Raw genomic sequence first — 25,508 nt, 5'->3', positions numbered from 1 at the left:
TAACAAGAGGTAATTTAATAATAATTTAACATTAAAACCACTGCTGTAATATTATTTATCAATATGTGTGTCTTTTTGAATTCTCAGAATCTATGGAAATTAAAAATGTAAATCAGAAAAGACGATAGGACCATTGTTATTGTTTACATGCCTCAAAATGGTCGGATGTTCGAATCACGGCTCTTGGACTTTTCCTGATCCCATCACCGCTCTCTTTCCCAAGGCATTTAATGTCAATATATCTATTATCCTATCATAATAAAGGCAAAAATGCCAAAAATAAGTCTTAAAAACAGATAATCAGGCTAATATAGCTGCTTACATTACTGCACTTGTGCTTTAAACGTCTCGTTTATCACACACACACACACACACACACTTCATCAAAGCCTCCAGATGGGCTCGGCCTTTATCGTACCCCAGCCGGTGACATCACTCTTCCACATGGCAGAACTGATGATGAAAGCAAACAGATCTATCTTAACTCGCATTTACCAAATCAATTTTATTTTTACAGTCTCTTGCATATTGGCATATTGACGGCTTCTCACGCAGCGGGACTGAGGGAGGTAGGTAGGTAGGTAGGGGGGGGTGCCGAGGAGAATATGCTTAATGCCATTTACCATATTTAATGTGTCCATGTCATCATTGAATATCCCCTCTGAATAATGTGCCACTTCATCATAAATTCTTTACAACTTATTTACTTAATGGAGAGAGTTATGGGCTGCTGTCAGCCAGCTAATTAAACATAGTGATACAGCACTGCCGCGCCACGCTGTCATCCGTCCCCCATCTCTCTCTCTCTCTCTCTCTCTCTCTCTCTCTCTCTGTGGCTTCTCAGTTTCTTAAATACATATTATTCAAGCGTGCAATAAATTACAGATGGATTAAAATTCATGAAACCTTTTTTTTTCTCTCCTCCGTTTCCTTCCATACAGAGCGAACAAGAATGAAGAGAATGAGAGAGAGAGTGCTTGCTCAAGAGACTGTAAATCTAGCACCGGGAGACAGCTGCCTTTTCAATCATATTAAAACCTAATGTTTGCACATGTAAGAATTCTACTAGTCAAGTGAAAAAAAAACAGTCAAGATTAAAATGCGAGCTTAACTGTTGTGTTTTCCGTCACAGGAACAAATTCGAAGCTTTCAGCAGCATTTAGTCAGAGTTAACCATAATTACATACGCCAACCAGATTTCAACCATAATACTACGTCCTCACAGAAGCATCTCTAAAAAACAGCTTGTAACTGGTTATTAGCATTTAAATCATCGCCATGCAAACAGGACCAAAATCCGACCAGAATTAATCATAAATAAACATATCATAAAAGCTGAACACATATAATTCAAAGGGCACTAAAGTGTGTACAAGCAATACTATTTCAGCACAACTGTCTAAAACGGCTTTATATCACTGACCACTGAATGGTATTTTTCTTCAAGAAGGAGGATTAGACTTTCTTTATGAGATCAGGGACGAGTCTATTTAAACTTTCAATTAGCCTGATACCCCCTCCTGCAAGCTCTATGAGCAGGCGAAATTAGCTTAAAATGACCCTGACCAAGACAACACTCGACCTCTGGCCTCGTCCTGTGACCTGCTTTCGACTGGAAGAGTGGAGCCACTGATATCTGATAGACAGGGCGATCACAAAGAGGGGTGATGGTCTTTAACCTGGCTAAAAGCAGGATTTATGAGCCTTGGCCTTTAATTGAGTTTTGCTAAGTCTAACTCCTCCCACAACTATGACATCACAGAAGCAGAGCTAATCTATTAATCTATCTATCTATCCATCCATCCATCCATCCATCCATCCATCCATCCATCCATCCATCCATCCATCCATCCATCCATCCATCCATCCATCCATCCATCTATCTATCTATCTATCTATCTATCTATCTATCTATCTATCTATCTATCTATCTATCTATCTATCTATCTATCTATCTATCTATCTATCTATCTATCTATCCATTCAGTCAATAGTATCCATCCATCCATCCAACAGATAGCATCCATTCATCCTTCCACGTATCAATCCATTCAGTCGATAGTACCCATCCATCCATCAATCTATCGTCCATCTAACAGATAGTGTCCGTTCATCCATCCATCCATCCATCCAACAGATAGTATCCATCCATCCATTCATTCATCTATCCCTCCATCCAACAGATAGTATCTATCCATCCGTCCGTCCATCCATTCATCCATTATCCAACCATCTATCAATCCATTCAGCCAATATTATCCATCCATCCATCCATCTCTATATCGTACATCCAACAGATAGTATCCATTCATCAATCCATTCATACATCTATCTATTCAATCAGCTAACTGATAGTATCCATCCATTCATCTATCCATCCATCCAACAGATAGTATCCATCCATCCATCCATCTATTAATCCATTCAGCCGATAGTATCCATCCATCCATGATCTATCCAACAGACAGTATTCATCCATCCATCCATCCATCCATCCATCCATTCATCTGCTCAATCAGCATACAGATAGTATCCATCTATCCATCCGTCCGTCCATCCAACAGAGAGTATCCATCCATCCGTCCATCTATCAATCTATTCAGCTGATAGTATCCATCTATCCATCTATCTATTGTCCATCCAACAGATAGTATTCATTCATCCATCCACTCATCCTTCTATCTTTTCAATCAGCTAACAGATTGCATCCATCCATCCACCTTCTGTCTGTCTTAAAAAGCTATAAAACATTTAATTTGACACACTTTCTACATTTTTACAGAACTTACACACACACACACACACACACACACACACACACACACACACACACACACACACATATATATACACTCTTCAATTTTTTAATTCAATAAATGTAAATTATGTTTTTCTTTTTGTTACTACAGTTTAAATGCCATTTTCTAAGAACAGACTCCAGAAATAGTACACGGCCCTACTTTGATGTGATGAATAAGTGCGTGAAATCTTCTGTACATATTTCGAGACCCAATTGGTATAAAAAAAAGACTTTCAAGGACATTTATATTATGTAATTGGCATAACATTGACTGATAGCCTGTCTAGTAATTGTGACTAATGGGATTATGGCAACTGCTAACTGGGGTTATTGCGAGATCACAGAGCTGAGTCGAGGTGCTTCACCATAAAACATGAAGGCCGGGGTTAATCACCATCGCCTTACTACTGATGACAGTGAAACCCTCAGTCATAACAGCAGCCTATGACTCCACCTTATCTACACACTTTGTCTCCAACTGTGTGAGGATTTTCTTATCTGAAAAAGGCTGTTATCAGGCTGCTGTAAGAAAACACATCTTAAATTCATCATTTGATCATACCTCCCATCCCTGGGTGACGTTTTCCGGGCTGTGTCTTGACGTTCCCTCATAGGGTCCCAGACGTTCTCCCACCTCCAGTTTCCTGCGGGTCCACACACCCAGGTTTCCTCTGAAAGCCGCTGACTCGCGGAGCTCAAAGTCTGGGGGAACCGTTTCGACCGCATCGTTGGGTTGGTACATTGAAGTGTGGAATGATGGGTGGTAAGGAAAAGGGGTGACTGGGGAAACCGCATCACCCAATAGGCCGGGAGAGGGAAGGTCATCAGCAGGAGCCAATGGGAGCAAATCTGCATCAGATACTCCGACAACTTCTTCCAGGTCATCAGAGGCAAAAAGAGAAAAGTCCTCTCCGTCTCCTAAACAAGAACAGAGACACAAACTTTGTTAGAATTGAAGAGCTGTTTTGAAGATGCATTCAACAGTTTTAGAACTTCTAGTGGCAATAAACTGAATTCCAGTTGTGCTCAAATAAACTACTGATTTAGTCAATGGAAAACTGAAAGAAAATAGTGTTGATTTTTCGCAGATCTGTTTGATACAGTACTTCTTGCAAACAAAGAAACTGGCACATCATGATTTTACCAAGTACAATGTGATCTTGGATTAATATCTATGTTGATCCTGAAACAACATTTTTGTTGCAAAATGCAATCCATACCTATTCCCTACCCCTAAACTGCAGCCATAACTGTAAATTATTTCCAAAATCAGAGGGGAATAATAGTTGCATAACAATTATGTAGAAGTGCATAAACGGTAATCCTAAACTTAACATAAATTGTAAATTTATCCCTTAATTCTGATTGGCTAATTGGAATGTTGTTCCAGGATCAACATAGATGTTAATCCAGGAACATGTCCAACTTGGTGAAATCAGGTCGACAAAAGAAACTGTGCATTCATCTTAAAATCTCACATTCAAACTTGATGTCACTGTATGCATACAGTCATGTGAAAACATTAGGACACACTATGAAATTCCAATTTTTCCATATCAGGACATAAACATTGATCTTTGGCAAATTATCTGGATCTTTGGTCTTAACAAATGGGTGGCCTATGTTTTTACCCATGGTTTCATACCCTGGTTTTATTTTTGTTAAATAAATAATGACACAATGTCATGTGATGTTGATTAACTAAGGTTCAATCTTCCAAATTTTAAGACCTTCCAAGAACCATATAGTTTTTTTATTGTGCTAATATGGAAGATCATGAAATTCAATAGTGTCCCAACTTTTCATGTGATATAAATGACTGAATTTACCTTTCAAACACAGGCTTTATGTTTAATGCCAAACAAATTGGACAACTGGTGACATTGCATCCATTTAGCAAAGATAATGCTAACAACGGTATGAGCTGAAAGCAGTATTTATATATAGCCAGCAAGTCTAAGCCTTTTTTTATTCCATTTTAATATTCAGTATTGATATTAATTTGCATATGTCATGATGAACATAAATTGTGTTCACATTTGGATCTCCTTTGAAGACATCTTACGCCAAACAATCTGTTTTATACCCTTATGAAAAAATAAGTATGGTTTTAATACAGTAAAAGCGTAATAACTGTAATAATTTGTTTAACCATGTTGAATTTGTGGTAACCCTGGTTTAACTACAAAACTATTTGTTTTTATTTTTTGATATTTATTTAATTGGTGTAAAACCATAGCTAATTTGCATAATGTCAGTAATAAACAAGAGAAACAAGTGTCTCAAAACTCTTTTCTCGGAATCTTGAAGTAAATAATAACTGGCATTCAGTGTATTTCCCTTTTCTTTCTTTTAGAAAATTATAACAAGTAAATAAACATGAGACAGAAGTCCACTGAGAGCAGTTCATTACCCATGTTAAAGTCTAACTATCAAGTCCCAACAACCAGTAAAATAAAGTTTTTTCGATATTACACCAGTACATTTGCAAGACAACTCAAAAGTTCAGCACTTCTTTTTATTTGTTTTTCAAAAAAGCCCACTTCCAGACCACAGTCGGCCCATGTAAGCGCCCTCTGCAGATACGAGTAAATATACACAGCGCCATATAAAAATATGTAACTGCCAGAGCAGTTAAACAAACACGGGGAAGGGGAAAGTGGTTAGTGTCTGTGATAACAGTTAATACAGACTGGATAAGAAGGTGTCTGGGGTGATAATCATCTCCGCGGCCTCACCGGTTACACCCTGTCATCCTTCTCTTGAGGCCCACTTGGGATTGTTTGGATATAAGGGAGTGGGGGAATCTCCAGCGGGAAGAGCTGACCGATCCTTGGACTCGCTGTGCTGCTTCCAACACTTTTATGCTTCCCTTTCCAACATTTTTTTTCTGTCGACCCTAGCAAAGAGGATCCAGAGTGAAAACAGCGGATGCTGAAGCTGCTTGGGTTAATTATGAGCTGAATGCTGGGAGGATGTTGTCTGGTGACCTGTGACTTCTTGCTCAACTCGCAGAGGAAAACTAGCGCGTGGCTGATGAGGGAAGTCTTCATATTGTCTGTCCTTAAATACTGTCCCATCTGGGATTTAAGTATATGATACTGTATACTATGGTTTCCCCAAATGGGGGTTTGTAAATGAACTGCTGCGTTTGTGAGAAAATTTAACATTGAAATAATTTGGGAACACAATGTGCTCTACCTTAACTCTATTTACATTCCAATTTTCAAAATAAATTGACTAAATTTTGCCAATACTCTTCCAAAATAAAACCTATAGGACTGTCAAACTGGTTTGTTAAATATAAGACAATATTTATGACAACATTGTCAGATTCAAATTGTCTGGGTCCACAGGATTCTATGTAAAAGCAGACGATGTTGTTCTGTTGGCTTCAAACGAACATGGACCTTCAGCTTGCACTGGGGCCATTTGCTGCCGAGTGTGATGCGACTGGTATGAGAATCAGCACCTCCAAGTCCAAGGCCATGGTGCTCCACCGGAAAAAGGTGGTTTGATATCTCTAGGTTGGAGGAAAGCCCTTACCCCAGATGGAGGAGTTCAAGTATCTTGGGGTTTTGTTCACAAGTGAGGAAAGGATGGAACGTGAGATTGATAAGCAGATTGGTGCAGCAGCAGCAGTAAAGCGGTTGATGCACCGGTATGTTGTGGTAAAGAAGGAGCTGAGCAGAAAGGCAAAGCTCTCGATTTACTGGTCAATCTATGTTCCTACTCTCACATATGGTCATGAGTAAGGACAAGATCTCAGACACAAGCGGCCGAAAGGGAAGGGAGGGAAGTCTGGGGTTCTCTTCTGAGACTGCTTCCCCCGCGAACCAGCCCAGGAAAAGTGGATGAAAATGAATGAATGACCATTGTCAGAATCATTAATAATTCTTCATCTTATCTTTACGTCTATAACCTTTTTTACAAGGTAAATTGTGCTAAAGCAGCAAAACATAGATAAAGAAAAGAAATTGCCATAATATTTCAAATTGTGGACCATTCCAGCCATTCAGGAAGGCAGGAGAGTAGTAGAGCGCTGGTGCAGCTGTAGTAAATTGAAACTGATTCAGTTCAGCTTAGTATAAAGCTGCGGTCACACTAGACTTTTCTCCCCATAGACTTCCATTCATACGCACACGAATGCAGCAGACTGGAAATGCAAGCTCGTGCGACAAGTTTTCGCAATTCGCTGCATTGGAAAGTTCAAGCTTGGTAATTTCTGACCTGCGAAATTGCATCACGTGATTGCGTGAGACCAATTGAAGATCAAAACATGACCTCTCTGGACAGAAATTTAAAATATGGAGAAATCGCTTGCTTTTTTAAATGTATAATCATCTTGTTTAATCCCGCCCCTTTTCGGAGCACCACAAAACAGAATTTCGCACGCACAAACTCTAGTGTGACCATAGGCTAAATGCCATTGTTGAAGTTCAGTTCCGTTTAATTAATTAAGGGCACAGTAAGATAAAATATCTATAAACCACTAGAACAGTGTTGCATATTTTGCTAATTTATGTTCTGAAAAACATTCAAATGCAGAGAAAGAAGACATTTTAACTACTGTAATGGACTGTTTTCTGTCCCGCCATGCTAATGACGTCTCACATACTTGATTTTCAGGTTTGGTTTTATAGAAAAGAAAAGAAAAAAAAGGTACCAAACAGGTTTTATTATTGTGTGTGTTTTATTAAATTGCACAGTGCAGCATTATAACAGAATGTACCCTAAATATTATTTAGTGTGTTAAAACAGCACTGCTTCTTTCCCATGTGATCACAAGCAAAAGAACCGGAAGTAGTGGACTGTGGCATAACAAAAGCTTTGCTGCTTTGCTGCTTTTGTGCCAAGTTTCACTCATCTTTTATCAGCATTTGTTTCAGCAATCTCTTTTGTCTTCAATGGCTTTCAGCTTCACTCTTTTACATACTACCAAGTTTGAATACTTTAGCTCAGGGGTTTCCAAACTCGGTCCTGGAGGGCCGGTGTCCTGCATAGTTTAGCTCCAACTTCCTTCAACACACCTGTCTGTAAGTTTCTAGTACACCTAGAAAGAGCTTGATTAGCTGGTTCAGGTGTGTTTAATTAAGAGTGGAACTAAAATATGCAGGACACCGGCCCTCCATGACCGAGTTTGGACACCCCTGCATTAGCTCATCCATGAACATAATTTCTGCAGGAGTACAGAAGGATCTAATGAAGACAACAACTTCCATAATTCAATTCATGTTGTCACTAAACTATGCCTTTGTTTGTTGTGAATACTCGCCCCCTACTGACAAAAGCAACATACTGCACCTTTAACAATTCTGCATAAATGACTAAAAAAAAGCTATATTATGCATAATAGGCTAGCAGTAGGTGATGTTTAAAGGAAACATGACTAATAGTTAGTAGGCAGTAGTTGGGTTTACTGTGCAAGATTAGGGATAGAAAATAAGATCTAGTGATGGGATGTACTTGAACGATTTGTTCATTTTGAATGAATCTTTTATGGGACTCGAGAACGATGAGTCTTCTCAGGAAGTTATTTGCGCATGCGTGCAAATGTGCAGGTGGAGAAGAAGATTAGTTCATTTTTTGAGTCCTCTATCTATCGGGTTTAAGTTGAATCATTCGCTTTTCATGTGAAAGACAGAAGCCAAACATAGGCATTTAGAGCCAGAAAAAGATTTGATCCATTTACTTCTTAAGTCTTCGGTTTTGAGTCATCTCTTTACATGCAATCATGGGTTTCTGGCTCAGACTGCATTGGTATCCATATATGGTCAGTGTCAGGTGAACGAACAACTTAGATGAGGTGATCAGAGTTAATCATAGACAAACACCAGGATTCTCTTTCTTAGCATAGTAGCATTCTAGTTATGACTTGTTTGTAGTGTGATCAACGTTTGGGCTAGTTGTAGATGTGTTTGGAAGAATCTTATAACATGTTAATATTATTTTGGCAAATTGAATGAAATGACTCGAAAAAAGACTTGTACATTTCGATGAACAAGACTCAAAGTACCAAGTTAGTAAAATGATCCAAACTTCTCATCACTAATAAGATCATGCAGAACATGTACTTTCTACAGTAAGCACAAATAAACAGCCAGTATCTCAATCATAGGCATGTTATAAGTCCTTAAACTAAACTGTTACCAAAAATCTAAACTTCTGCGTGAAAAGGCATCATTGGACCAATGCTACAGTGGTAACAAGAGTGCTAATGACTTTCTGCTTCTACAGCAGTGATGGTTTGAGCTTTTCCCTCTTCAAAAACCTCTTCAGCAAACGTGTTAAAAAATAAGAGTATTCTGATGAACTGGTAGGCCTGTCACTAACCTACTGAGACCTGAAGAGGCTACGGCTAAAAGCTAGCACACGGTGCTAACATGCTCTACCTAATGTGCCGTTGCTAACACGCTTGGAGCTAACCTGCTGTGCGTAAGTCACGGCGGGGCTAACATGCTGTGGCTAGCATGCTGTGGCTAACATGTTGTGACAGGTAGTGGTGAGTGCTAATGAGGGCTGGGCCAGCACTCCTGCACATCTTCCTGTCTCCTCAAATTCCTAATGCTCAGCAGGACTCTATGCTAGACACTACACGCTGTCTTGGGAGTCACGGTCATCCCATTCATGACGCCACTTCAGACACGTCTCATTACAGGGAGAGTTCAGCCAAAAATTAAAGTTCTGTCATCGTTTACTCACCCTTCACTTGTTTCAAACCTTTTAAAATGTCTTTCTTCTGTTGAGGCTCAGCTTAACAAAAAATATATATATATATATATATACACAGTTGAAGTCAGAATTATTAGCCCGTTTATTTTTTGTTTAACGGAGAGAAGATTTTTTTTCAGCACATTTCTAAACATAATAGTTTTAATAACTCATTTCTAATAACGGATTTATTTTATCTTTGCTATGATGACAGTAAATAATATTTTACTAGATATTTTTTCAAGACACTTCTATACAGCTTAAAGTGACATTTAAAGGCTTAACTAGGTTAATTAGGCAGGTTAGGGTAATTAGGCAAAATACTGTATATTGATGGTTTGTTCTGTAGACTAACGAAAAAAATATATAGCTTAAAGGGGCTAATAATTTTGACCTTGATGTTTTTTAAAAAATTAAAAGTTGTTTTTATTCTAGCTAAAATACTACAAATAAGACTTTCTCCAGAAGAAAAAATATTATCAGACATGCTGTGAAAATTTCCTTAATCTGTCAAACATAATTTGGGAAATATTTCAAAAAGAAAAAAAGGAGGTCTAATAATTCTGACTTCAACTGTATATATACAGTTAAAGTCAAAATTATTAGACCTCCTGAATTATTAGCCCCCCTGTATATTTTTCCCCAATTTTTGTTTAACAGAATAAAGATTTTTGTTCAACAATTTAAAGACTTAACTAGGTTAACTAGGTAAGTTAGAGTAATTAAGCAAATCATTGTATAGCGATGGTTTGTTCTGTAGACTATCCAAAATAAATATTGCTTAAGGGGGCTAATAATATTGACCTTAAAAGTTTTTTTTTTTTATTAAAAACTGCTTTTATTCTAGCTGAAATAAAACAAAAAGAAAAGAAAAGAATATTAGAAATACTGTAAAAAAATTCTTGCTCTGTTAAACATCATTTGGAAAATATAAAAAAATTTAAATAAATTCACAGGAGGGTTAATAATTTTTTACTGCATGTGTGTATATATATAGAGTATGTATTAAATGTTTTTTTTTTGAAGAGTTTTGCTACAAGTTGTAAACTTTTTACAAAATATCTCCCTTCATGATCAACAGAAGAGAGAATCCTTATCAGGCTAGAAAATACTTAAGGGTGGGTAAATGATGAGTAGAAGTACAACCATCTCAGAGAATGGTCTGAAAAAGAGAAAATATCCAGTGAGCGGCAGTTCTGTGGGCATAAATGCCTTGTTGATGCCAGAGGTCAGAGGGGAATGGCCAGACTGGTTTAAGCTGATTGAAAGGCAACAGTAACTCAAATAACCGTTACAACCGAGGTATGCAGAAGAGCATCTCTGAACACACAACACGTCCAACCTTGAGGCAGATGGGCTACAGCAGCAGAAGACCACACTGGGTGTCACTCCTGTCAACTAAGAACAGGAAACTGAGGCTACAATTCACACAGACTCACCAAAATTGGACATTAGAAGATTGGAAAGACGTTACCTGGTCTCTGATGAGTCTCGATTTCTGCAGCCACATTCAGATGTTAGGGTCAGAATTTGCCGTCAACAACATGAATGCATGGATCCATCCTGCCTAGTATCAACGATTCAGGCTGGTGGTGGTTGTATAATAGGGTGGGGGATATTTTCTTTGCACACTTTGGGTCCATTAGTACCAATTAAGCATCGTGTCAACACCACAACCTACCTGAGTATTGTTGCTGACCATGTCCATCCTTTTATGACCACAGTGTACCCATCTTCTGATGGCTACTTCCAGCAGGATAACTCACCATGTCATAAAGCATGAATCATCTCAGACTGGTTTCTCGAACATGACAATGAGTTCACTGTACTCAAATGGCCTCCACAGTCACCAGAACTCAATCAAATAGAGCACCTTTGGGATGTAGTGAAACAAGAGATTCGCATCATGGCTGTGCAGCCGACAAATCTGCAGCAACTGCATGATGTGATCATGTCAATATCAACCAAAATCTCTGAGGAATATTTCCAGTACCTTGTTGAATCTATGCCATGAAGGATTAAGGCAGTTCTGAAGGCAAGGTGTACCTAATATAGTGGCCGGTGAGTGTATATTTTTAGGATCATTATCCCAGCCTTCAGTGTAACATGATCCTTCAGAACAGAATGTAATATGTTGATTTGGACCTTAATAAATACTTATTATTAATATCATCAAGGTTAAACACATTTGTGCTGCTTGAAAATTGTGTAAAAATTATAAACTTTATATTTATTATACATTATAAACTTTATATATTTTCCCTCCTGTATTTGGATGAATAAATGCTCAAAATAGTTTATCTTTTAACATTATAAACTCCTTTTCTTTCCTTTTTTGTCAACGTAATGTGTCCTAGCTTAACACAAAATGTCAATATGTTCCAGAAGATAAATAAAAGTAACAACAATTGTGCAAAATAAAACCAGGAATGTGCATTTTCACAGTAAATGGGTCCATTTCTGCTTCTAGTGAATGCTGAAATGCAAGAAAGCCTCAGATACTACAACTTTTCAAGGAAAATGTTCTCATAATAACCTCATCAATGTATTAAAATGTAAACTACACACCCATTAGTGGTCTAGACAATGTCTAAAGTCATACAAGTCAACAATGACACAGCCAAAATGTAGGTATCTCCAGCTTTAAACAGATATTACTCCTGACTCCAAATCACAGGTGATCTGAGAGTGCTAAGCATTTCCAGATGTCGTCTTGTGCCATTTACAATATTTGACTTTTGGCGTTAAACACACACACACACATACATAAACGCATCTGTATGCTTTAATATGACAGCCGAAGACCCGGTTAAGGCCTCAAGTGTACGCCTGCGGATCCACTAAGCACGAGAGGCCATAACGATCATCCGAGCCATGCCATTTAAAATTGCCCTCTGCCCACAGAGAGAGTGAAAGCTAGTTGGCTGCGCTCTTCAAACCGTGAGCTTTTAAAGGTAACTCAATCTCTGCTCTGCCATCCCTCCCTTCCTGCGGCTTCAACTGATCGGCTTCATCCTGCCTGTTAAAGAAAAAAAACGCCATGCAGGACACTCAAAAGCAGTACGGGGGATTCCGTTTGGTCTATAAACATATATATTTCTGAAAGGTAAACGTCCCTCTAGAAAAATATACCGAAGTGAGGAGCAGAAAGTGGTCTGTTTCTCAAAAACGGCCCGGTTCGGGTATTAGATTGCAGATAGAGAATATGGTTTGGCATGAGGTAGCGGTGAGGTTTTTTGGTATAGGGCTTCCCTCTGGTTTTATTTGCTTAGAATTAATCGATTAGGTTAGGATTAGAGCTGCATGATATTGGAAACATCTGACATTGTGATATTTTGTTTTGCCGCCTGAATTAGATCGACTGGGATGATCAAGTCTTTTACTATGCAGTGCATATGCATAAATTAGAATAAATTACATTCATTTTCCTTCGGCATAGTCCTTTGTTTATCAGGGGTTGCCACAGTGGAATGAACCGCCAACTTTTCCGGCATATGTTTTATGCAGCGGATGCCCTTACAGCCACAACTCAGTACTGGGAAACACCCATTCACTCTCACATTCACACACTATGGCTTTATAACAGGGCTGTCCAAACTCAGTCCTGGAGGGCCAGTGTCCATGATATTTTAGCTCCAACCCTAATCAAACATACCTAAACCAGCTAATCAAGATACTAAATAATCTTACTAGATATACTAGAAAGTTCCTGGCAGGTGTGCTGAAGCAAGTTGGAGCAAATCCCAGCAGGACACCGGCCCTCAAGGACCGAGTTTGGACACCCCTGCTTTATAACTTCTTGCTGTGAGGCGACAGTGGTTACCATTGAGCCACCATGCCACACGAATAAAGCAAAAATAAATAAATAAGCAGTGCTTTGTGGTTTTTTGGTGAGTATAACAGTATTCAAGTAAAGAAATTGAACAATCAAATGTAAAATAACATGGTCATCATTGTATAAATAATCTAAAAATTATAATATTTGTGTAACCTTGTAATGCACTTCACATTAACCACAATGGGCTTGCTTGTATTAAAGGGATACAGAACCTTCCTGTTATTTTACACTGAATGGTTCAATTTTTATGTTTATCATATACACTCACCGGCCACTTTATTAGGTACACCAGTCCAACTGCTCGTTATAGCAAATTTCTAATCAGCCAATCACATAGCAGCATCTCAATGCATTTAGGCATGTAGACATGGTCAAGACGATCTGCTGTAGTTCAAACTGAGCATCAGAATGGGGAAGAAAGGTGACTTAAGTGACTTTGAATGTGGCATAGTTGTTGGTGTCAGATGGGCTGGTGTGAGTATTTCAGAAACTGCTGATCTGCTGGGATTTTCATGCACAACCATCTCTAGGGTTTACAGAGAATGGTCCGAAAAAGAGAAATTATCCAGTGAGCGGCAGTTCTGTGGGCGCAAATGCCTTGTTGATGCCAAAGGTCAGAGGAGAATGGCCAGACTGGTTTAAGCTGATTGAAAGGCAACGGTAACTCAAATAACCACTCGTTCCAACCGAGGTATGCAGAAGAGCATCTCTGAACACACAACCTTGTCCAACCTTGAGGTGGATGGGCTACAGCAGCTGAAGACCACACCGGGTGTCACTCCTGTCAGCTAAGAACAGGAAACTGACGCTACAATTCGCACAGGCTCACCAAAATTGGCCAATGGAAGGTCTGGTCTGATGTGTCTCAATTTCTGCTGTGACATACGGATGGTAGGGTCAGAATTTGGCCTCAATCCAATAGAGCACTTTTGGGATGTGGTGGAATGGAAGATTAACATCATGGATGTGCAGCCGACAAATCTGCAGCAACTGCATGATGCTATCATGTCAATATGGAGCAAAATCTCTGAGTAATATTTCCAGTAGCTTGTAGAATCTATGCCACGAAGGATTAAGGTATTTCTAAAGGCAAAAGAGGATCCAACCCAGTACTAGTAAGGTGTACCTAATAAAGTGGCCGGTGAGTGTCTCTTTTTTTGTTTTTTTTATATTTCATTATTGTATGGGTGTTGTGTCTAGACCCTATACATACATTTGCTGTGCATTTGTATGATGCTTGAGGACTTGAACCATGATGTTTGCAGACTGTTACTTATGTGCCTTTTCTGTTAAAGCCACAAAGGGGAATAAGTGTTGGGGATGTTGTTGTTGACTTTGTTTTTGTTTTGTGCAAATTTGTTTTAAAAAAATCATATAAATAAAGTAATAAAATAATTATATTTAAAAATATCTTTATTTTTTAACCTTTGATAAATCATATAATCCTGTAATGTGACTATTGCAGATACACACATTGCGATATCGCTGCTCAAACCCTATATCAGTAAAATATTATTTACTGTCATCATGGTAAAGATAAAATAAATCAGTTATTAGAAATGAGTTAGAAAATGTTCAGAAGTGTGTTGATTAAAATCATCTCTCCGTTACACAGAAATTGGGGGGAAAAATAAACAGGGGGGCTAATAATTCAGGGCGTTTAATAATTTTGACGTCAACTGTAGGTGAATTAGAAGCTTATGTACACTCATGAGAAGTACAAGAATTTCCAGTAAACTCAACATGTGTGGATCCCACTAAACAAAAGCGTCCCGCCTTCAATTGAGCAGATAGCATCACAAACTGGCAATTATGATGTCATTGAGATAAATGGATATTATTGTTCAGGGGGAAACTCACCTATAGAACCATCCCTGATTAGAATGAGACATTCTAGAACAGAACAGTGACAAGACCTATAAATGTCCCGCCGATGATGTCACTTGCACTCAACAATCACACAATCTGCGAATGCGAAAGAATAGGAGCATTTCCTGTGATTTAATACAGAACATAACTCATCACTTCCTGTTCCACCCTGAAAGTGGCATTTAAAGCAATGCTGAATGTGTGTGAGAGAGCAAAGCAGTGTTGCCAGGGTCATGTTTTTTTTAATTCAGTTGCACCAAAAATAAATGCAAAGTTCTGAAATTTTATAGAAACATTCATAACATGCCACGGCCTCCAAAATGTTTCTTTCTCACAAATACAAAATAAAAACTGAATCTTTTCTTAATGGGCATTAATTCTAGAATAAATACCTGGGAACCCAAAGGCTGCTGAAAGTGAGTAAGAACGTCTGACGGCATGTCACTTATTACAGTATATAAGCCAAACGTCAGTTATGGCCACATCTGAAAAAGGACAGGTAGTCCTTTACAGGTACTTTACAGGATAGGTAGTATATGAGAGGAAAATGGGACAAACAACATAAACAAAGTCCCAGAGTGGCGATACCTACAATACTTCATTGGCTGTTTTAAATGTCAGTAGCTGATCTGCAGGTGCTCCTTATAGTTAATTACAAACTTCGACTTAGATAATCAGTATGAGCCAAAAATATTTAATAAAACTCCAGTCTAGAGACTGGTCAAAAACTTCCAACTCAGGTTTCATGGCAGAAAAAACATAGCTATTTTTTGAGGTAATATGTTTTATATGGTGTATTGAAGAGTACAATACAAAAAAAAAACGATTTATGGAACTGACTAAAACAGGAATTTTTGGTAGTTTTCAGATTTTTATATTGACTATTGAAGATTTTAATAGCAAAAAATAATTAAATATAAGACTTAAAGGGCACCTATGGTGAAAAAAGCTACTTTTTAAGCTGTTTGGACAGACATGTGTGTACAGTAGGTATAGTGTATAGACCGTCATATTAGGGTGATATAAACACACCCAGTCCTTTTTTTACAATTTAACAACATAAAAACGGTGGACCAATTGGAGCGGTTTTCAGACCGACCGCAACCTGACGTAGGAGTGCAGTCCCCCCGCCCACCAAATTGATTGACAGCTGCGTATTAACATGGCATCATAGTAGCACGTATAATCATATCAACAAAAGAGGACAAGCGCAAAGCAACCAGGAATAAAAGGTCCGTTAAGTTTGCTAGGATCATCAATCATCATCAAATGTGATCAAGAGTGAGTTTTACAAGTTTAAAATGTTTTAAAACTGTGCATGTGTGTAATGAATTACAGCAATTCACTTCAGCTTTACTTCATCAGCACAGCCGCATGTCAGGACAAAAGAAGAAACTTCAATCCCGCTTTGTGGATGTTAAATCAGGTTTATTTTGTACATTAACATAACAAATATCCATACAGCAGTAGAGATTAACCTGTATCTTGTGACATTTGCGTGAAAAACAGTGCAAAGTTAATCGCGTGCGCTGTCTGTGTGTGTGCGTGAACTTTGTAATGACATTGTGTGTGCCTTATCGTTGCAACTCAACAACAAATGCATCAAATACTCAGTGGTAAAGTTCTTACTGTAGTATTTCTCACAAACGTCACGTGAGATCTGCTTCCTTTATGTCTGTCTATTGTTTGACGCAGCCAAGGGAGGAGATTAAGGCACGCTCACAGGCACAGGGAAACGGTGGACGTGAAGGACTAGACTTAAATGCGCAGTACACTAAAACCGCTACATGATGCTAAAATTATAAAAGGTATAATAAAAGATCTGATGGTTGTTTTGAGCTGAAACTTTACAGACACATTCTGGAGACACAAAAGACTTCAAATTCTGAAAAAAGGGGTAATCTAGGTGCCCTTTAAGAGATGGTAGCAGTTTTGACAATCAAGAGATATAGTGCTATATTCCAAGTCATTATCTGCAATAAACTGTTTTTACAGTAATAAATAAGATCATTTTCAAGACAGGACTTTCTGTAGAAAATTTGTACAAAATCTATACTGAAATCAAAGAGAAACACAAGATACATGTTTTATGAAAATCTCCTCATGTTTAGTAGAGGTGCTGAGAAGCTGACATGCTGAGAGAAAAGCTGTTGTTATCAACCATTTTTACTTCACTAACTCAGTTTAATGTTGAAGGGATTGATCAAATAGGCCTGGAAGGTTTGCAAAAAAATGTCATGCTCCCTTGTAAAAGTATTTTGTAGTATTTTCAAAATACAGTATTTTATTTTGATACTTGTTGTGGCTGCTGTATTTTGTAGTTTAATTTGATGCACTTAAAATTGAAGTATTTGGTTTTTTATTGCAAAACAAATTTCAATGTATTTTTGCCCATCTCGTATAGCAGCTAACGTCTTAGGGAAATTAAAAAGATAATGGCTTGTCATAAATATTTTTTGCCCTTTATATCCACACGGGGCGTAACAATAGGCAAGGCAATGCAAGTTTATTTATATAGCAAATTTCGTATACAGTGGCAATTCAAAGTGCTTTACATAAACAAGAATAAAAAAGACAAGTATAAGAAAATAAAAAAAAAAAAAATATATATATATATATATATATATATATATATATATATATATATATATATATATATATATATATATAATAAAAATGATTAAAAACAGATAAAAACAGATTAAGATGTGTTAAAACAGGTTATAAAAGAATGAAAAAGAAAAGAAAGACATAACAGTGCGATCGGTCGGACGTAGCACAGTGCTCATTCAGTAAAGGCACAGCTAAACAGATGTGTTTTAAGTCTTGATTTGAATGTGCCTAATGTTGGAGCACATCTGATCATTTCTGGAAGCTGATTCCAGCAGTGAGGGGCGTATAGTAGCTGAAAGCAGATTAACTCTGCTTTGACTGAACTCTTGAAATTTCTAGTTTATTTGATCCTAATGATCTGAGCGATCTGTTAGGTTTGTATTCAGCCAGCATATCTGTAATATATTGAGGCCCTAGGACATTTAGTGATCAATAGACCAGTAATAATACTTTAAAATCTAACCTGAATGTAACTGGGAGCCAGTGTAAAGACCTGAGGACAGGTGTGATGTGCTCTGATTTTCTGATTCTGGTAAGAATCCTGGCCGCAGCATTCTGGATGAGCTGCAACTGTCTGACTGTCTTTTTGGGAAGGCCAGTGAGGAGTCCATTACAGTAATCCACTCTGTTGCTGATAAAAGCATGAACAAGTTCTCACTGGAAACAAAGCATCTGATTCTTACAATGTTTTGGAGATGATAGTGTGCTGATTTACTAAATGCTTTGAAATGACTATGGAAACTCAGATCTGATTCCAGAGTCACAGCAAGATTCTTGACCTTATTTTTTGTCGTTTGACCTTTAGTGCCAAGGTATGTATTCACCTTGAGAACGTCATCTCTGTTCCCAAACACAATGACTTCAGTTTTCTCTTTGTTTAACAGAAGTTGGCACATCCAACTGATCATTTCATCAATATCCAAGCAGATGTATTTATTACAAAGTACAACACTGAATATGAGGTGAAAAACTAGTATATTTATGCATTTGGCAGAGTTATATCTAAACAAATATAAACTCAAGATATTGTATGCATTCTTAAGGAGTCAAACCCCTGACTTTAGTGTTGCAGGGACAATGTTATATACCGTATATAATAATAAAAAATACTGTTTAGTGATGTTAAAAGTCTAAAATGGCTTTTTTTGAACTGTTGTGCTGATCATTTCTAATTATAAATGTGCAGTAAAGAGAATATGGAATACTAATTCCAAGTGCATTATGAAGTATAATGCATCGCTTATGGCAGACAGGTCAGTTCATTACTTATAATTTTGTGAGTAAACATGAGCAAGTGTGTGTGTGTGTTGTGTCTGTGTGAGAGTGTGTGTAGTGTTCACCTCTGCTCTGAGGTTCTGCTGTGCTCATACATCACACGATTACTGTGGGCGGCACGGGACCCCGCGTCATTACCACCAGCATTAAAGATGATAGAGCCAGCCATTAATCACAATGACAACACGCCCTAATGGAGAGGTGACCCAGTCAGCGCCCGCGGACGCCGGGACACACGACCAAACTACAGGACGAAAGCATATCGTGCGCACACACACACACACACACACACACACACACACACACACACACACACACGTTCACCCTGCAGCACTCCAGTCTGTAAATATAGAAACAAGGCGCTCTGGAGATCACACTCTTTAAACGTCATGATTGAGAGGGCAGATTAAGATAGAAAAGATCCAAAAGCTCCTTTTTCTCTTGCCTACTCTCCACCGGTTCACTCGCACACCTCCTTCTTCATGCTTATTGTTTTTGACAACTCAACCTTTTAGTTTGAAACAGCACAAATCAACACAAGGCAACATTTCCTGATTTCTGCAACTGCAATGAAACCCTTTCCACCTGCCACCATTCACAATGAGCTCTGCAACATTTAAAGTGAGAGACCAATGCAGGTCTGTAGCCTGTTATAAGGTCCAGACATAAGTCATTTATACCTATGTAAAAAGACAGATGTATTTTTTATCGATGTGAAATTTATTATTTACCAATGTAAGGGTTCATGTGAAAAAACTAAAGGTAGAATGATAGAATGAAAAATCACTGATTAAATTCATGCCACTGTCTCACAGCAGGAGAGTGAATGAACGCATTTGTAAGGCAGTGTTGCCAACTATTACAAAACATCTACACCACCAAAGTTTCAAAAACAAGCCCGAAATCATTCAATCATTTTATCTAAATAGTTTTTCCAATGAACTGGAAGTCGTCTCTCTCTCCATCAAGAAAGTATTGAATCAACAAACTAAATTTCCTACTGCAGCCCCGAGAAAAATCATACTCAAAATCAGGAATAGGCATGGGACGATAACCGTTTTCAAGGTATATCGCGGTTTGGAAAAGTCAAGGTTTTAAAACCGTCAACATTTTCTGCAAAACTGTTCCTAAGGTATGTGTAAGATTTTTTTATTTACTTTTCTTTTTAGGACAACAGTATCTCCAGCAGAAAACATTTCCAAAGATTTCTTTTGAAATTATAAAAAATGAAGACAGCAGAAGTCAGTAATTCATTTGAGTTATTTAGCCTGTCATGTTTTCTGTTCCAAAATATTTGAAATGCTTCTTAAAATAAAATATATTGTGTTTAAAAGGGAAAAAGTTTTTCCCAGACATTAAAAAAGAACATATATTTGAGAGCACTGATCACAATATCGCGAAACGGTGATATTTTTATCCAAGGTTATCATACCATCAGAATCTTAAACCAGCCCATGCCTAATCAGGAAATAACCAAAATAGTTTGAAAAAATTTGGTTCTGGCGCCTATCCAAGTTTTAGGAACAACAAATAATAAATTAGATAATTTGGTATCAGAAGTGGCTTATATGAAAGGCAAAGGCCTCTAGATTATGCTTATGTTACCAAAATAAAACATGATCATGCCTTGATTTTTAATGATTTAATTAGGACAGTAAGGTCTGACTTTGCTTAGACAAAAGTCTTGTCACTTAACAGAAATAACGTACAGTATAGAATATAAAGTCATAGTGGAGTGGAAAAATAATTAATATTGTGTGTGACTCCCATGAGCTTGGAGGACTGCATCCATACATCTCTGCAATGACTCAATAACTTATTAATAAAGTCATCTGAAATGACAAAAAAGCAGGACTCACAGAGTTCATCAAGATTCTTTGGATTCATTTTCAATGCCTCCTACTTCATCTAACTCCTGACATGCTCAATAATGTTTAAGTCTGGTGACTGGGCTGGCCAATCCTGAAGCACATTGACCTTCTTTGCTTTCAGGAACTTTGATGTGGAGGCTGAACTATAAGAAAGAGTGCTATCTTGCTGAAGAATGAATATATATATATATATATATATATAAAATCCCTAACTTGTGAGCAGAATATGATTGGAGAGTTAAGAGATGTAAAAAAGCAAAAACAAGAGCACCTTTTTTTTTTGGTATGCAGTAACATACCAGCCAAATACTGTAATAAATGAAAAAAACAAATCATAGGCAAATTATATTATTATATAATATATAAATATACTACATATTACATTTTAATAAGCCCAAAAACTCACAAACTGCGACTTGTTATCTCAAAATGGAGAATTATGAGTGGACTTGGCAACTCTTGGCCATGTTGCTGGATCAGTGAACTAGTTTAATACTGAATGCTTAAAGTGACAGAGTAAATAAAATGGGAAGACTGAGGAGTGGTTTAGCGATTGTGTTTCCCATTTGCAAAATACAAGATTTGTTTTTTGTTTTTTAGACCTTTTTCTTCGTTGCTGTATAGAGGGCGCCGTTGTGACCAACGCGCTCCGGTAGGCTGCTTAGAACTTCCGTTAAGAATTGTCATCAGCCAGAGCAGCGTTTCCCAACTGGGTGTTATTGTGCTGCAAAACTTTAATTTTGAAAGAAAGACGTGTGTTAAAGCCGTTGTTCTTCTGTCAGACGCAGTTCAAGTGCAAGAGAAAAACACAAGAAACTAGCAGATATGTAAGCCATCCGATTTCCAAAAATGACCAATAAAAGTCTGTTACTGCTGGCTGATTTGCATGTTGATTTTAATCAGGAGCCGTTTATGTTTCATTGAGTTAGTTTGTATTGTGTAGTATTTACCATGGTATGTGTTTTGCTGTCATTTCGAAACACCACTTTATTTTCACTTTGTGACACTTATTCAATCAGTGTGTTTGGACAGTACAGGCTATGTGTGTGTGTCAAACATTTTGGTGAATTACATTTATTTGGGTTGGTTTTACATTTGAAAGAAAGAGAAAACGTTCACTTTAGCGATGAAGAGGCTTTATGTAAACAGCACAAGATGCCGTCTGACAACGAGGGAAGAATACCCCGCAGCAGTTGTTTTCCATCCCATTAGATCTCATTTTTAAAAAAAATTAGTCCAGAAGATGATGCTGATGGTGCTGATCGACAGCAGTATTAGTTCATTTTCTTTTAGGCTTAGTCCACATTCAGAAAATCAAACACATTGATAATAATGACATTATTTGTATGAAATTGTCAATCAAAACAGTAGCATAATAATCCTCTGTAGAACAACATAAATGAAAACACTGACCTAGCTAATCAAACGCCATGCTAACGTTCATAAAAGATGCATTAAACAGTTCTTGTTTATCATGCAAGGCCTGGTTCAGCCACTGTTACATGTTCATCCTGGCGAGAAACAGACATGATTCTCCCCGGTTTAAAGACAGCAGGCATGTTTTTGTCTGTGCTCCAGGCCACCGGTGACAAGAGGAAGAGCCGTTTTTACCAGCTCCAGGATTTATCACTTCATTGAGAGACAGCCAGAGGGCTGAGAGAGAAACCTGGCCTGATAAGCAACAAAACAATACGATGGCTGTTACAAGCGCACTGGGCCCGTTTCCCAGCTGAAGGTTTTCAAGCCAAGACTGAGGCTAAAATGAATTTTGTATGGTGTATCGATATCAAGTTCATTTTGTCCAACGCCAGACCTACTGTAATCAGTTTGTCGGCATCTTTGGAAACACTTACTTTAAACGCACTGATGACAATATTACAACATGTTTTATTTTCTGGATATTAAATGTATTTCTCAATCAAGATTTTGTATTTAACTTTAATATTATTTCATAGCAAGTCACATGATTGGTTTCCTCATAAAATGCTTATCATAACCACTTTGTTCAGTAACAGACCTATTCTCTTTGTTGACATCTTTGGAAACAGCCAAATAAACATACTGAAATTTTCCCAACATCTATAAATGTATTTATAGATTTTAAATATGTGTCAGTATTGTTATGAATATTTATTGTATCTTTGTCTAAATATACACACACTGGCCACTTTATTAGGTACACCTTACTAGTACTGGTTGGATCCCCTTCTGTTTTCAGAACTGCCTTAATCCTTCGTGGCAAAGATAACAAGGAAATATTCCTCAGATATTTTGGTCCATATTGACATGATAGCATCACGCAGTTGCTGCAGATATTTTCGGCTGCACATGCATGATGTAATCTCCTGTTCCACCACATCCTAAAGGTGCTCTATTGGATTGAGCTTGTTGACTGTGGAGGCCATTTGAGTACAGTGAACTCATTGTCATGTTCAAGAAACCAGTCTGAGATGATTCTTGCTTTATGACATGGCACGTTATCCTGCTGGAAGTAGCCATCAGAAGATTGGTACACTGTGGTCATAAAGGGATGAACATGGTCAACAATACTCAGGTAGGCTGTGGTGTTGACACGATGCTTAATTGGTACTAATGGGTGCAAAGTGTGCTCGGTGTTAACTGCAGCAGATCGTCTTGGCCATGTCTACATGACTAAATGTATTGAGTTGCTGCCATGTGATTGGCTGATTAGAAATGTGTGTTAATAAGCAGTTAGACAGGTGTACCTAATAAAGTGGCCGGTGAGTGTACCTGTATATGAATATTCTTAAATATATAAATATTAAAATAATTATATTATAAAATTACATAAAATATTATTTATATAAAATATATAAATAATTAACCAGTTATATAAATTATTTAATAAATGGGTCCTTATAATTCGTTAAAAGTTACATATTTCAAATTATTTTGACACTATTGATCTTGAAGCAGAAGAGGAATGCAGCTTTTTTATCATTTTTATCATTTATTTATTAATTTTATTAGTTTTTTATATTTACTGTGTTATTTAATAACTATATTGTTTTTATGGTCAGTAGTTCTTGGTTGTGAAAAAGCAGAACAGTGTTTTATTATTTTTGCATATATATGATACTGTGTCTGCACAAAATGTTCATAATATTTTTGGCAAAAAACCATATTACATATTTCAATAAAAGTGGTATTAAAATACCACAAAATAAAATAAATCTGTATAATTACTATACATAATTTATATAGTTAAACAATTTGAAAAACAATTAAATGATTAAAAAATAAAATCACATTTAATATTGTTACATAAAAAAATCGGTGACATGGTTTCATTAGTTCATGTATTTACTTCACTGAATAAAATTTATTTAATGGATTTACTTAATTTGTTTAAGTTAACTGGTTGCAATTAAGTTATATGGGCTGAATTTATACAAACAAATTACATTTAGTAACGTTTAACATAATTTGTTTGTTTAAATTCAGCCCATACAAATTATTTGCAACTACTTACCTTAAAAAAAATAGTAAATCCAATGAATATTTTTTCCAAAAAAATGAACAATACTTGAACAGCATTTATTAATCATAGTTCATCAACATTTACTAATGTCTTAGTAAAATCCAAATTCCTGCTGTTAACATTGGTTAATGCACCGCAAGTGAACAAACTAAATGCTGATTTATACTTCTGCATTCTCTGAAAAAAATATTTCAAAGATGTTTCCTTGGATTTACCACATTTTTTTTAAGTGGTTGTAAACAATTAACTTGAGTTGAATTTAAACAAACAAATAAAGTTGAACATTACTAAATTCAATCTGCTTGTTTAAATTCAACACATCTAAACTGTTTGCAATAATTTTGAAGACAGTGTATGGTCTGGCGCAGCCTTCGCACAGTTGCATAGCTCTCGCTGTGGCTGACGCCGATGCTGACATGCACCTCTCAAAAAATGTAACTACACATTGCGACGATGCATAGTGCAAGCTCTGTGATTGGTCAGCTTGATAGCAGTGATCAAGAAGAACAGCGAGCCAGTATGAGTGAGCGTTTACCAATGTCGAGACCCTAATGGAAACTTTTGTTTTGTGTTTACTTTATGATTAAAGTTGTTGCACATCCGCCGGTTCCCACCTCAGAATGAGCGAGTTTTAGCTACTTGTATATTAAGGTAGTGTTCAGAAAAAAACAAAACACCCATGAAGGAACTTGAAACAGAAGAACATATAAACCTCACTGCCAGCTAGCGTTTCGGAATTGTTATTGCAGATCAACACAAACAGCATGCAGAAGTATAAATGCATGGCAATGCTCAAGGCATGGGCAGTGGGTCACAGCAATCACTCGACACAACCTTAACAGTGAACAACTGTATTTTCATTAACTAACATGAACAAACACTCATTGTTTGTTCATGATAGTAAATACATTAACTAACATTAACTAATATAACATCATTGCAAAGTGATACCATAAAAAAAAAACCCATATGATATTTGATATAAGGATTCAGCTCTCTATTTAAATGTATTTAACCCATTTCAAATCT

General features: G+C 37.1%; 1 protein-coding gene across 14 annotated transcripts in view; it reads right to left on the bottom strand.

The window, feature by feature from the left end:
• The window catches only part of mecom (MDS1 and EVI1 complex locus), a 299,083-nt gene that overhangs the window by 168,323 nt on the left and 105,252 nt on the right, over window positions 1–25,508 (bottom strand). For all 14 annotated transcript variants that reach the window (XM_056473129.1, XM_056473136.1, XM_056473131.1 and 11 more), the window contains exon 2: window positions 3,363–3,718. In XM_056473129.1, the coding sequence (XP_056329104.1) occupies window positions 3,363–3,718 (356 nt within the window). The remainder of the gene's footprint in view (window positions 1–3,362; window positions 3,719–25,508) is intronic.

The sequence above is a fragment of the Danio aesculapii genome, chromosome 15, assembly GCF_903798145.1.
Source record: "Danio aesculapii chromosome 15, fDanAes4.1, whole genome shotgun sequence".
Lineage (NCBI taxonomy): Eukaryota > Metazoa > Chordata > Actinopteri > Cypriniformes > Danionidae > Danio > Danio aesculapii.
This window is presented reverse-complemented; position numbering and strand designations above follow the sequence as displayed.